At 30.0% G+C, this 14,736-nt stretch overlaps 1 protein-coding gene and 1 long non-coding RNA gene across 3 annotated transcripts; both read left to right on the top strand.

Annotated features, from left to right (window-relative positions):
- Positions 1-1,585: 1,585 nt before the first annotated feature.
- Positions 1,586-4,310, top strand: LOC132730757 (uncharacterized protein DDB_G0271670-like). Of its 2 annotated transcripts, XM_060716744.1 has the most exons (4): positions 1,586-1,739; positions 2,666-2,691; positions 3,757-3,899; positions 4,020-4,310. In XM_060716744.1, exons 1-4 carry the CDS (start codon positions 1,690-1,692, stop codon positions 4,194-4,196), a joined length of 396 nt encoding a protein of 131 aa, XP_060572727.1. In that variant the 5' UTR covers positions 1,586-1,689; the 3' UTR covers positions 4,197-4,310. The 2 variants fall into 2 exon arrangements, with proteins under 2 accessions (XP_060572727.1, XP_060572726.1); XM_060716743.1 differs by having other exon boundaries at positions 1,598-1,739; positions 3,757-4,310.
- A 7,080-nt stretch (positions 4,311-11,390) lies between these two features.
- LOC132730756 (uncharacterized) lies at positions 11,391-13,060 on the top strand. Its single transcript, XR_009625794.1, has 3 exons — positions 11,391-11,475; positions 12,133-12,201; positions 12,462-13,060. It is a non-coding gene; the product is annotated as an uncharacterized LOC132730756 (long non-coding RNA).
- The last annotated feature ends 1,676 nt before the right edge of the window (positions 13,061-14,736 follow it).

A 14,736-nucleotide genomic window follows, 5' to 3' on the forward strand; every position in this document is an offset into this window, starting at 1 on the left:
GCTGATCCAGAATGGCTTTGTCATCATCATCACCGTCATCAACATCATCATTATCGTCATTATCATCATCATCATCATCATCATCATCATCATCATCATCATCATTATCGTCATTATTATCATCATCATCATTGTCATCATCATTGTCATCATCATTATCATATCATCATCATTGTCATATCATCATCATTCTCATATCATCATCATCGTCATAATTGTCATCTTTAACCCATTATCAAATTCATTATTATCATCAGTATTATTGTCATATCACTGTGTCCAACATATGAATTAACATTTTTATCATCATGATCATCATAATCATCGTTATTTTTATAATCATGGTATCATCATCTTCAAGATAACTAACATCGTCATTATCACCATCATCATCGTAATCATCAATTTATTTAAGTATATTGATTATCATCATCTTCCGTATTATGATGATCATCATTATGATCATCATTATATTGGATATTCACAATCATCCCTTTTAATTTAATTTCTATCAAAATTTACCATTTACAGACACTACAATTTCGCTTTATACAATTCAACCGTTTGCGTTGTTTACCCCTGATTCACACATGGACGATTCTCTTTACCTGCAATTTCAGAACAAGTATCTGCGATCTTTCTGTAGTTCGTTTCTCATATTCTCGATGGACAGTTCTGCTCTTAAAACCTTAAGCTGCTGGAACAAAAAGTGATTAACTTTTGCAACTGGTATAGAACCAGTTCAGGCAGGACAATGGAGGTTTACCTGGCTCTATACTGTTGGCTTATCAAGGATCAATCTTAATGCAATCAAAATTGACAATGGATAGTTGCAACATTTGAAAGTGGACAAATATCTGGAAAAATGTGATCCCTCGGAAGTATCAAAAGTCTATAAAATTCATCGGAGAAAAAGGTTAAAGTTATTTTTGTTAACGTGATGTCAAACATGATTTGAAATCACTGCAGTACAATTGAAAAAGTATTAATCTTTATGAAATTTGAGTTAACAAGACAATCATATGATATTACAGCTGTTGTATAAATTTATACTTCTTAAAATTGTTTACGGATCGTATTCGAATTTAGATTCCCTACGATCTATGCCACCATTTATTTCCTCGTGTATGTAATAGCCACTGTGAACCTAAAAATATCTTGTTATACCCTTCGGGAAATTTTCGAAGATGTTCAATTTAAAAAAGAAGTAGGGCTGTCTTTTTTTTTACTTTGGCTGTTTTCATATTTTATCCTAAACATTTGTCATTGTTAATCATTGTTAAATCGTGTTTTAATACCATACCAAAGAAGGAGAAAGCGATCGCTCATCTATATGTCCGCTAATTAAAATTTGTTGAAGACTGTAACAAAATACCAAACATAAAAGGCTTTGAGAAATAAAATGATAGCATTTCGGAGGCTTAGTTAGCCATTAAGAAAATCTCAGTATTCTCACGTATAGAACAACATGATCCCTTTATAACGTTCAGAATTGTATCTCTTTCTTATTTAAAGCATTTTTTTCACTGAAAATATTTGTTTTTCTGTCAAAGATTAATACAGTTGTCATCTTGAGGAACAGCTGTTTGCATGTTTCGTTTTTGAAATACTCGTATATCTAAAATCCCAGATGAATTTTATTTATTGTGAGCATTTGAAGCTACTGTGAATAGTTGGAGTATTTGAAGGATGGCTACTTTTACATACATTTACATCTTCACATTTGTCTTTCTTTTAAGGTCAGTATTTTTATGTATTCTCAGTTGATATAGGATAAGGCTGATAGATAGGGAATATTTAAGTTTATTTTTTCTATAAATTCATCAAGTGGTAGAAAAGTATGATATTTCATTCATGGCGGTAACTTGAATTTTCTGTTTATTATAAATTCATCAAGTGGTAGAAAGTATACTACTTCACTCGTGCCGGTTTCTTGAATTTTCTGTTTATTATATATATGTTTCTCTTTTTTGACATTAGAATTTGAAAGGCTTCCTCTTAAATTTTGTTAATTGGCTGAATTTAGAGGAAAGTAGCCTTGCAAGACATCAGTGAAAATACGGAAAATATGTTTTACCTCAATCAAAATATTTTTACAGTGAAAATACGGAAAAGGAAAACACGCATTTTATTTAATCAATTTTTCTCAATTTTCAATGAATATGTATTTATTGAAAGATATATATTATAACATTCTGTTTTGAAATGTTTTGCCAGATAGCATGTTTTACAGTGAAGCAGCTTAACTGTAATTCTTTGCGAAAGCTACTGCTTTATTTCACTTCTATTGAAATAAAAGTTTGAAATAATAAAATAATTATGGACAAGAGTAGCCAAATTGTATAAGAATGCTCAAGATAAGCTTGTCTGAGACTGTACGGGTACAAGTTAATTAAAAACGAGCAGTCACTTGCACAATGCAATAAAACTAAAAGAATGTAAATAATAATGATTTATAAAATTCCTAATCATACAAAAAGTGCATGTATTAAATAATTTCATCGTGTTATTTTCAATTATTGCACAATGTGCTCAGTGAGTGAAATATATTTAGAACGTTCAATGAAACATACAAATATCTTTTACGAATTCTGCGGAAAAGAAGCATTACAATGAAATGAAATTTATACATTTTCATAAATAATCTTTATTTTTTATGTTTCAGTATAAAAGGACAAACAAGACCCGATGGTATGTGTTAATTTTGTAATTAAACTCCTTAATCAAGTAAACCAACAGTTATTAAATAAATAAGGAACATTATATTCTCAGCCGTTCTGTTCCGGTACTAAATGTCGAAATTTAAACACTTTATATATGTAAACAATTATATGAATATTTTTACGTCCTTGTGAATTGGCTTATTAAAACAAAATGAGTACTATTTGAATTCAACCACGCTACGTCATCGGAAAGGTGGCATAGATTTTAAGAAAGAGATGGATATGTCCATTAGAAACATGAAGCATGATAAAGGCCCCGGTCAAAAAGATCGGTTCAGCTTAATAAAAAAGAAAAACTAAAAACACACAAACAGAAGAAGAAGAATAAAAACATATTCGACGTTTCTTATCAAATTCAACATAGTCTGTTTTGTTATAAAATTATATCATGAATTATTGCTCGTGAAAAGACATTAAATCGTGGTTTTGTGTTGTTTATTGATTGATAAAGAGAAAAACAGATGAAGATTTAAGCATGAGATTTTAGCATGACAATTAGTTTTTTTTCCAATATTTTAATTTTTGATACATTTTGATATCCTATATTGTCTCATTTCCCTTTCTATTTGAAATAAAATCAGCAGCATAAACACGTAAAAGACTTGACAGTTACCAGTCATTTAGGCTTTTTGTTACTCTCACTTATTTAAGTAATAATTAGGGGCTAATAAGAAACCATTAAACGACGAAAACAGCTGAAAGGGCATTGGAGCTGTTCTAGACGTTTAATCCTTTCTTCTTAGCATCTAATAAACTTTTGTCGTTGACCTACTTTCCAAAGGCACACGTAGTGTTTATCCAGATAGAAGTGAGGTTCAAAGGTTGAAAAGAATGGTCTAATAAATTTAAATTGATTGGTGACTGTCGATGCAAACTAGTCTCAGACGGTCAGAAGACTTTAAATTAAAGTTTCTAATTGGACGCAAAGATGAACATAGTCAAAGCTGCAAATAGTTTCGTTGAAAATAAAATATAACCGAAACATCCCAAAAATAGATATATCTTCACATCCGTTTCTTAAATTTGCTTTCAGATAGTAATTGTGCTAAAATAGTTCAACCATCTGAGGATAGTCCTAGCAGCTATAGTTCGGATGCGTCTAGCTCTAATAGCTCGAGTTCGGATGGGTCTAGCTCCAGTAACTCAAGTTCGGATGGGTCTAGCTCTAGTAGCTCAAGTTCGGATGGATCTAGCTCAAGTAGCTCAAGTTCAGATGGGTCATCCTCTAGTAACTCAAGTTCGGATGGGTCTAGCTCAAGTAGCTCAAGTTCGAATGGGTCTAGCTCTAGTAGCTCCAGTTCGAGCGACTCAAGTTCAAGTTCAGATTCAGGCGATGAAGATATGTCTACACAGACGGAACACGAAGAAAATGAAGGAACAGAAGCAGACGATAATGAAGGAACAGAAACAGGCGATAATGAAGGAACAGATGCAGGCAATAATGAAGCAACAGGAGCAGGATTTAACGGATAGGATAGACCGTCAAAAGAGCCATTTGTATCTGACTTTGTCGAACAAGCTACATAATTATTTATTAATTAAAAGAATGGTTTGATAATTAAAAATATTAAAATTTGCAAGGTCGAATTTGAGTTTTTATTTTTTTCTGGCTTTATGCATTTCTTTGTTGTACTTTCCATGTGACACGATATAATACGAGACCATCTACTTCTTATGTTGCGACAAGAGGGAATTCGATCACGCACAAGTGGTTATGGTCGTTGAATTTAAACTACTTCTTTCATGTGAAAAATATTTCTACCTACCTTACGAAACGTCGGTGGCGCGGCTCAGGTGCTCGTTTGCGCCTGAAATCTTGCACAAAGCGGCACCTCAATTCTTTGTCATCATTACCATCTTCGTCGTCATCATCCGCGTTATTGACATCTTCTTTGTCTTCACAATTTCAATAATCACTGCCATCATCATTATTGTCGTCATTATAATAATCATCAACATCACTTTTGTCATCATTTTTATCATCGTTATCATCATGAACAACATCGATGTCAGCATTTTCATCGTTATCGACGACGTCGTCATCATCGTTTTCATCATTGTCGTTTGTATCATTCTTGTGACATGCGTGTGCTTTTTCTAAGACAAGGCGCGTGCTTTAAACAACGTCATTTCCGCACGTCCTATGAATGATGCTCAATAAACTAATAACATTAACAATACATGTATAGAACGCATATTTATTTGTTCTTTATTAAAGGAACTTTAATCTGCCTTTATAACGCCGCTTTGCTATTTGTCTTTATTACCTGATCATGTACACAAATTTTCATTTTCATGATATACGACTGTCACGCTTTGTAAATTACATCAGCAATTTTATATATCTTAGTGCTTGAAATTATGTTATGTACCAACGTTATGCAGTATTTCAAATAAAAAGTAACACATTTACTTTCGTAAATCGACTTTGCCTTTGCCTAAAATATGCGCCAAAGGATCTTGTTAAACAGTCGATATTTACTACTAGTATCTGATTAAAAGTTTGGGACTTTTAAAGGGGTTTGTAAGAGGATTGGCCTGCGTACTTAATGCTTACGAACGTATGAAAACATGAAGATAAAGTCACGAATAGATTAGAAATGGTTTTTAAATTGAGTACTGACGAAGCGAAACATACATGACACGCAGCTATGAAATAAACATTAGAAATGAAGGACCAACGCAAATGAAAATTGCCTTTAAAGGTAAAAATGCCTCAGAAATCCATATTTGTTATTCTTTACAAATGTCAAACAACAACACATGTCAGACAAACATGTTTAATGAATAATGTATTGTTATGGTAGCAAAATGTAAACTAAGTAGTATTTTGACTTCCATACACAAGACTCATTTACTATGAATATATTTATTGCCAGCAGAGCAAACATGTTTAATGAATAATGTATTGTTATGGTAGCAAAATGTAAACTAAGTAGTATTTTGACTTCCATACAAAATACTCATTTACTATAAAAATACCCATTGCCAGCAGACAAAATAAATAAAAGATAGTTCACCTATTTGGCAAATGAGTATTTTTTGAAACTGTTATAAGATACCCAAAATAAAAAAAGGTTTTGTATTGAAGTAATTATATTATATTGAAAGAGTATACGTTCAATACTAAATTTATTGAATGCGTTGAATAAAAAAACATATCAAGTATTTTTGAAAATATCACAGTGAAATTATGAATGTGAAAATGGAATAACGTTAAACTGCATTAGAAGAAGCAAAAATACCATTGGCCACGAAATCATGGAAATTGTATATCAAAGATTTGGTCTGTTTTTTTTTTTTTGACGGATAAGCATACCCATTTGTTTAGGAAATAAATATCAATTTTGAGTGCATTGTTGTAAAGAAGCACTGTTTAAGTTCAAATACATATGAATATTATATATAATAACGAATCTCGATAGTTCGACAATGCAAGGGAAGATATTGCCAACTTTTGAATTTTTAAAATTTGATCACTTCATTTGGGAAGTGCATTTTGTTTTGCAACATGAATCGGAAAACGCAATTTATACACAATAAAAGCATCTCAAACAAATCTCTTTTTTTTACATGTTAGGCCAAATTACATTTCACTTGTCAACACCAGCTGTTGTCATTTTCGTTATACTTGCGATCTACGCACGTTGGACAAATTGTTTTGATTCGATTTTTTACACCATTTTTCCTTGATATTCACTGAATAACATGAAACACAATTTTTCCGAAATAATTATGTTTTAATGTTTTCAGTATTAAAAGGAATAACACGACATTACAGTATGTATAACTTAGAAAATGTCAAATTATATGTACAACTGTAATATTCTTCCTCTCCCCGACGAATATTAAAGATCAAAATATTGCAAAAACATTTACAATAAATTAAACTCTTTTGAGCAAGACATCTTGGCAAAAATCATAATTATTGTAACAAGGAGCCGATTAACATGAGCCAAGTCACAAGGATATCTGAAGAAGTATAAGTGACCGCGTGGACTGTTAAATGGCGTTTTTGTACGAACATAGAGTTTATACAGAGAGAAAACGTACAAGTTTTAGGAAATACACAATCATCTACCCTGTGGTTTGATTCCGTTGTGGGAGTATTCTTCTAACGGCATTACAGAACAACTGGTGCTGGCTCAAGAAACAATACAGCAATATCACGAGTGTAGTATACGGATTAAACTGATTACAATTTTGTAACAATACATCATGTTTTGATAAGATTTTTAAACCATTCTGGTTGTTCACAAGGAAAGGAATTTTCCTCGTAAGATAATGAACAATGACCAATATAACAACTGCTACATCGTATATATCGTTTTTTTGTCGCCTATTCTTGTTCGTTCATTATCATATATAAATCGATGTGAAAAGATGAATTCAACATTTTAAAAGGAGTGAAAAGCATTTATACAATCAAGCGCCTGTCCGGTTTATATCGGAAAACGGTTTTTATTGTGGTGCTCCAATAATTGTTTTAGTCTCACTCATATCGTTAAATATGTGATAAGAATATCTTGGAAAGGTCGACAATTCCGTTCTTAAAAATGATGGATTTTAAGAAAACAAAAAGGCAACTTATACACTGATACCACCTACGAAAGAATTACTGGAAAACTGCAAATACAATTTTTTCGAAAATCAGATGCGTTTACAAGGCGGCAATCTTGAATGTCACAACGAACATCATATTAACTAAAGAAAACATCCAAGCAGTGTGGTCATAAAGAAAAAAAAATATAATCGGATGAGGAGTCCAGCAGGACATGGCGTAAAAGTCACTTAGTCGCGACATCTGCACTGATCTAAGAAAATAAAAAACAAAGGAGGTCAAGGCCAGGTTTGATACAATCAGAAAGGACAGGAAACCAGTCTCATAAAAAGAACCTTCAAGACTGAATTGACCTTATAAATCAAGAATCCTTGAGATAATCAAATTGTTTCACCATGGTCCGTTAACGTTTGACAGCTGTTAATAAAGGGTGACAACAAATGTTAAATTTGAATCTAATAACAAGAGAGGTTCAAGTACGAGATCGGGCAGGTCGAGAAAACTCAAAATAAAGTTAGAAAATCGGAAGTTTTCAGAGCTAATTTTTTTTGTTTTAAATAAATCTGAAAAAATTTTTCCCGGAAAATTCAATTTTAAAAAACATTTTCCCTGACTACGAAACGGGTTTTTTGGGGAACATAAATTTTTTCCAGAATTTTGTGGTTCGGGATTTTGAAAAAAATTTTTTACAAAAAGATTTTTTATTTAATTTTTCTTTGTAAAAAGAATGTGCAGAAATTTTTAAATTGAAGTTTCGAAATTGCTGTTACATAAAATTTTGGCAAAATTATGGTGGGATTAAAAGGAAAAAATATGTTTTAAAAATGTTTTATCCAATGTTTTTTCCCAAAGAGGCTTCCCGCGTTTGACTTGAACCCGTTGTTCGACAGGTACGGGGTTTTTTGGGGAATGAAAACTTGTTTTCCCTAGCGAAAAGGGAACCCCCGGGGGAACTTTAAATGTAAAAATATTTTTTTTTTCAATTCCAGTTTTTTTTAAAAAAATTTAAAAATTTTTTAAAAAAGAAAAAAAATTAAGAAATTTTCATTAAAAAAAGAAAAAAACAAAAAAATTTTTATTTTTGCCCTTTGTTGGGCAAAAATTTAGGAAAACCCCTGTTTGATTAAATTTTGTTGGAAAAAAAGGGAACAGGAAAAAATTTTTTTTCAAAAATTTTGAATATTAAATTTACAATATCTTTCAAAAATGTACAAGGTTTGTGTAAACATGTCATTTTGTCCCTTTAGGGAAATTTAAAAAATTTCCCCCAATTCATTTTTAGCTTTAATTTTTTGGGGAGTACTTTCTTTTCCCCCAAAAATTTATGCATTTCCCAAAAATAGCAAAATTTTTCCCAAAAAAAGAAAAAAGACCCACAGCTTCAAAAATGTTTTTAGAATAATTCATTGGTTTTTGACCCTTTCCATAATTTATTTTTTTGTTGTTTCTAATGTGTTTTTAAGGGGGAAAGCGCGTAACAAAAAAATTTTCCTTTTTGGCCAAAACTCTTTTTCCGTAAGGGGGGTTAAAAATTTTTAATCTTTAAAAGGTCTTGCAGATGATTTAATGTTCTTGCAAAAGTCAAGCGCGGGATGTGTAAGTCTTTTGTTATGCTTATGAACAATTGTTAAATAAAATAAAATAAAATCAAAGAAACATAAAAGTTCGGATGTTAAAATTTTCCGCTACCGTTCCCAGTAATTTTTAAACTTTCTATGGGGCTATTTTTTGGGACACCTCTTGAAATCTAAAAACGTAAAGGGAGGGGATTTTTAAATTAAAGCCAAAAAAACGGAAAAATTTCCATAATGACAAAAAGGCTAATATACCGGAAGAATCAAGCCCCCTTTTAAGCCTGAGCCATCGAAGACCCAAATTTATACAGAAAAATTTTAAAAATAAAAATGACAAAATACCCAACACATTGATTTGAAAATCAGATTTAAAAATTTTAAAACCTTTTTAAATTTGATAAAAAACGTTTAAAACGTGCCGTGATTTAGCGAAAAAAAAAAACCCCCAATTTGGCAAAACAAAAAAATTTATAAGAACTCCGGGACATTTTGAAAAATCGGGTATAAATTTTTTTGTCGGGGCTTTATGTTGGCAATTTTTGCATTATAATTAGATACTTATGTATGGCAAGGATGAAGACTTGAAGTAAACAGGTCAATACTTTCGAATTGGCAAATAATTTGAAAAATTTTACCCAAAACTACAAGATTTTAAGCAAGAGGCGATGAAAAAATCGACTTTGAACTAGTTTTTTTGACATATAATAACAATATGTAAGGCAAGCTTAATCATCAAAGTTTATTTAAGCACCTAAAATCTCACTTTTTAACGATGAAAATTACCATTTTTGACGAGTGTTTTGCAGTTTATACAATAGTTTTCCGACAAACTCCGTGACAGTTATCACAAGAACACCTTGACAAGTTATCATAAGAACTCCATTCTCGTGTAACACTTCCTCCCCCGTGTATGATACAAAAGAGAAAAACACCCCGGCAATCTGATTTTTTTTTTTTTTAAAATTTCTCTTTCTTTAAACCATACCTTTTGGGACCATTTTGTTAATATTTGTATGAAAAAAATTTTTTTGGGGGTTTTCAAAAAATTTTTTACCTTGGGTTTTCAAGGGTTAAATTTTTTCCTAAATGAACCGAAACCCCTTTTTAAGGGTTTTAAAACCAAAAAAATTTAATTTATTTCCGGCCCCCAATCCCCGGGTTTTGGCACGGTCTTTTGAACACTTTTTTAAAAAATTTAAAAAAAAATTTAAGAATTATCAAAAAATGAATCAAGTCATCTTTATGAATAACAACATCATTTTTTCCTTCTTTAAATTTTTTTTTTTATAAATAATGAAAATAAAGTATATTTACTTATATAATTTATACCCGTCTATTAAGTATTTCATTACGTAATATCATGTTTAATTAGGTAAATCAAAATACCATATTCTTTGTTTAATGAGGTAATCAAACGTCATATCACGTGTATTAAGTAAGGCAAATTTTTCTTAATCCTGTTTTGTTGTCTTGTATCAAAAAAAAAAACGGCGTAAAAGTACATTTGTGCTACTACTTATATTTAAAAAGATAATAAAAGTTTTGAAAGCTTTCGGAAGTAACATAAGAAAAAATATTCCGCCACTTTCAGTGTACATGTTAGTAAGTAAAAACAGGTGTTGGCCAACTACCCAGTTATTGCGTAAAATGCCTTAGTTTGCCTTTACAACACATTGTGGGATACCCGATTACCATGTGACATTTCGAGGATACTGACCATGCGCTATATTGTCCGGTTTTCAGGTATAATTTTGTAATGAATTTTTCTATAAAAAAAAGACAAGGACATTGTTCTGTTTTTGTTACATTTGATTGTTTGAAGTTTGTTTTTTCCTTTGCATTTAATGACATTTATTTTTCTTTCCCGTTTATTGGGAATGTCTGTAGTGGTCAAAATTTTTTGTTTTTCGAGGTTAAAATTAAAATTTAAGACAACGAATTGATTTGCCCTTTCCATTTTTTTTGGGGGGCCCAAAATCGGAAATGTCTTTTTAAAATTGGAAAAGAAAATTTAAAAAATAAATAAAATAAATAAAAAAAATTAAATAAAATAAATTTAAATATATTAAAAAGATAAAAAGGAACATAAACAAGAATTGAAATCTAAATAAATAACATATAAATAAATAAATATCTGATATAATCATCTGGCTGTCTGAGTGACGAACGAACGAACGAACCGACCAACTAACTGAAAAAAACTAAGTTACTAAGCAGAAAAATAAATAAACAGGTGAAGACATAGGAAAATGAACGTATAAAGTAATTAATAGATACAATAGGTAGATAGCCAAGTAGCTCGGTAAGAAGGAAAGTAGATAGGTAGGTAGGAAGGTTTGTATGTAGGCAGGAATAAAGAGATAATAAATATTAAATTCGTTGCGTTCTAGCTATTTAAGCTTTCTATGATGTTGTTATCTAATTTGATCCTATTACAGCACTGCAACGAAAAAATGAACAAGTATAAACGCCTCTTTTTATCAATAGTCGGTTGTAAGGTATAAATTATCAAACTTATTTATTCTATGGCCAGTTTGAAATGACACACTCATTTAACCAACCAACATAAAGATATTGTATTTGAACAATTTGGAGATTAAAAAAAATATATCAAAAAGTAAGTACCAATGTTTCTAAATATTTCAATATAGATATACTATTTATACTAAAATAATATAATAATGATAGATTTTATATAACATTCTGCTACGTTCTCATTTATTGTTCATAAAATTGTCAGATGTCGCTTGAGAAACAACATTTAGAGGACTGTTTTGCTTGTTTGATTGTTTGTTTCTTTGTTTGTAGTTTGTAATAAATTATATTTTTTTCCTGAACGAGAGATGTATAATAAACTCAAAATAATCTATATTTTAGAGCGAAAGCTATTTTAAAAGTACGCTCGAAATAATCAATATTTCATAACGAGATTTTTATGCACTCGAAATAATCAATATTTCAGAACGTGAGATATTGAATGCACTCGAAATAATCAATATTTTTGAAAAAGGACAGTCTAATGCAATCCACGTTATGAATATTTAAGAAACAGTGACAGTATTTACGCTAATAATACAAATACTCAAAAGAAAGGACACACATGAAACCGTTGATATTTCAGAAAAAAGGATAGTTTGATTAATTAGAAATATTTGAATACATGTATTACAAATGAGATATGGTTGTATACACTCGGAATAATCAGAACAGACCAGATAACCTTATTACATTATGTATTTAATCACCGTTAAACTCGAAATAATCACTATTTCAGAAAAAGGAACACTCAAAAAGATGGCCCTAATACAGGTTGCATTACTGTTAATATCTGCAGTTTGTGGAGGTAAGCTTGTAGGTTTGTTTTACATAAATACATACTTTAATGACGTCACAATTGTATTTACTACTTATTAAAGTATTAACATTCAAATGATTAATAATATTTATTCTAGAGTAGTTTATGATCTGCTGTATATGCAATATCGGAGGATATATCGCACACTTACAAACAGCACTTATATTAACTTTTATATAATAATATCATGGTTTGTTGTAACGAATGATGTTATAAAAAGAATCTTTCATTATGGATCAAAATTTCAGGTCAAAGTTTAACATGCCTTCAATGTGACGGAGTTCCGCAGCCTAGATTTTGTAGAAGAGTTGTAGATTGCTACGACGGCGAGGTAGTGAGTTTAAAAATAGTCTTTTGTAAAAATAAAATAGTTTTGGTCATCTATCGGTTACAAAAAAATAAGCGACAGAAATGAAGTTCATAGTGGCAAATAATTACTTTCATTTTATCCAATATTTGAAGAGCTGAGCAAACAAATTTTATTTTTTATTATAAACAATTTAAATTACATGTGTAGAAGTTTATATCATATGAAAACCTCATTATATACACATTTATATAATAATTATGAAGTTTGCTATTGAGTGATATTTAAACAAGATAATTAATATTAAGATATCTTATGATATCTTAAGATAATATCGATTTATTAATTCAATTCCGAGTACATTTTTCTCATATACATATTACATATTTTCCGTTTTAAGCGCCCTAGTTGCTCTATGTAAGATGCCTATATATATATCAAATATTATTTTTAGGATTTTGCACGTCAGTGGAACTCCTTTAACACCATTAACACTATATAAGATGTTTTCTCAGCAAGATTGTTTTCTTAGTTGTCAATCTTAATTATTAAACTCCGATATATTCAATCAAATCTTTCCTTACATTCTTCCTTTTTTCTAAAAATTTTACCCTAAATTTACATTTTTGTTTTTTCTATAGTAAAAATTTAAAATAAAATTTTTTCTTTTAATTTTTTTTTGTTGTACATTCAAAAAAGGGTTAAAATCTAACGCAAATTTTTTTTATCTTTTTTCTTTTAAAAATTCTTTTACTTGGGGGGAATTGATTTTAATTATTTTTACTTTTTTCTTTTAAACCCCGTCTGAATTACATTGTTGTGGCCCAAAGTTTGTAAAAGTCATTTTTTGTACAATTTATTTAATAAAAAAGTTTCCCAAAATTGTTTTCATTTTTGTTATGCGGGCTTAAAAAGAAATTTTTTAATGAATTTTGGGGGAAAATTTTTTTAACCCCGGTTGCCATAAACAGAAGGTAAAGTGATCTTTTTGGGAAAATCTTTAAATAATTTTTTAAAATTGTTTTAATTTTCCCTTAAAAAACATAATAAAATTTAAGAGACCCCAATTTTTTAAAACATTTTAATTTTAAATTTTTATTTAAAATTTTTTAAAAAATTGTAGAGGGTTTTATTTTTTTTGTCAAAATCTTTTTTAAAATTTGTGGTTTTAAAAATTTTTTGAGGGTTTTTTATATTTTTTGATTACGAAGCTTTTCAAATCTTTCTCCCACATCCCTTCGGGCTGTGGGAGTTTCCCTTGTAAATGAAAAAAGGGCACACCAGGACGGGTGATTATTTTGTTCTTTTTTTTGGGGTGCCCAACTAACGGCCAAAAATGTGGGGTCTAAAAGATGGGGTTCTGCCTCCCGGAAAAATGCCCTTTAAAATATTTGTTTCCCTTTGTTCTCCTACGGGAATTTTGGTTTCCCCGGGGGGGAAGATCTCTATTTACCCAAAAAAGGGGTTTAAAAAAACCCCCTTTTTGGCTCTACAATTTAAACGTATTGAAGCCCTTTAAAAAAGTCTCCTGCGGCTGTCGACTTAGCTTGGGGGGATGTTTTTGCGGGGAAAATTTGGGAAAGCCTCGCCCCTAAAAAAAACGTAAAACACAAAAAACTGTAAAATCTTTTTTGGGAAAAGCCTAACCCAATTTTTTGAATTTGGTTTAGCAGTGTTTTATTAAAAAACACAAGAATTTAGTATTGTCTCTCAATTTAAAAAGGGAAAGACCTCTTTTTTTTTTTTTTTTGACAATTCTTTGCCCCAAAAGTGTTTTCTTTTTTACTTTAAAAGGAAATTGTTTTATTTTTTTACCCTTTGGGGGAACTTGGTTTAAATTTTTGGGCTAAGAAAACCTTGAAAAACGGAAAAATTTGGGTTTTTTAATTTTTAAAAATTAAAGAAATAAATTTAGGTTTTTGTTTAAAAGATTTTTTTAAAAAAATTTTTATTTTATTTAAAAAGAAACCAAATTTTGCCTTTTGTTTTAATTTCCCCAAAAATTTAAAAAAAAATATCCCCCTGCAAAATGATTTTTCCAATATTCATTATTTTTAAAATAATTCCAAAATTTTTTCCCCCCCTTAAATTTTTTTAAAAATTTAAGCCCCAGAAAAACCCCTTTTTTTGCTTTAAAATTCAAAAAAAAATGGTCAGGTTAAAAATAAAATTTAAAATTTTAAAAAAAAAAGAATTTAAAATTTAAAGTTTTGAGG

Source organism: Ruditapes philippinarum, unplaced genomic scaffold, assembly GCF_026571515.1.
Source record: "Ruditapes philippinarum isolate M1 unplaced genomic scaffold, ASM2657151v2 ctg8846_1_1_1_1, whole genome shotgun sequence".
NCBI classification, from domain to species: Eukaryota; Metazoa; Mollusca; class Bivalvia; order Venerida; family Veneridae; genus Ruditapes; species Ruditapes philippinarum.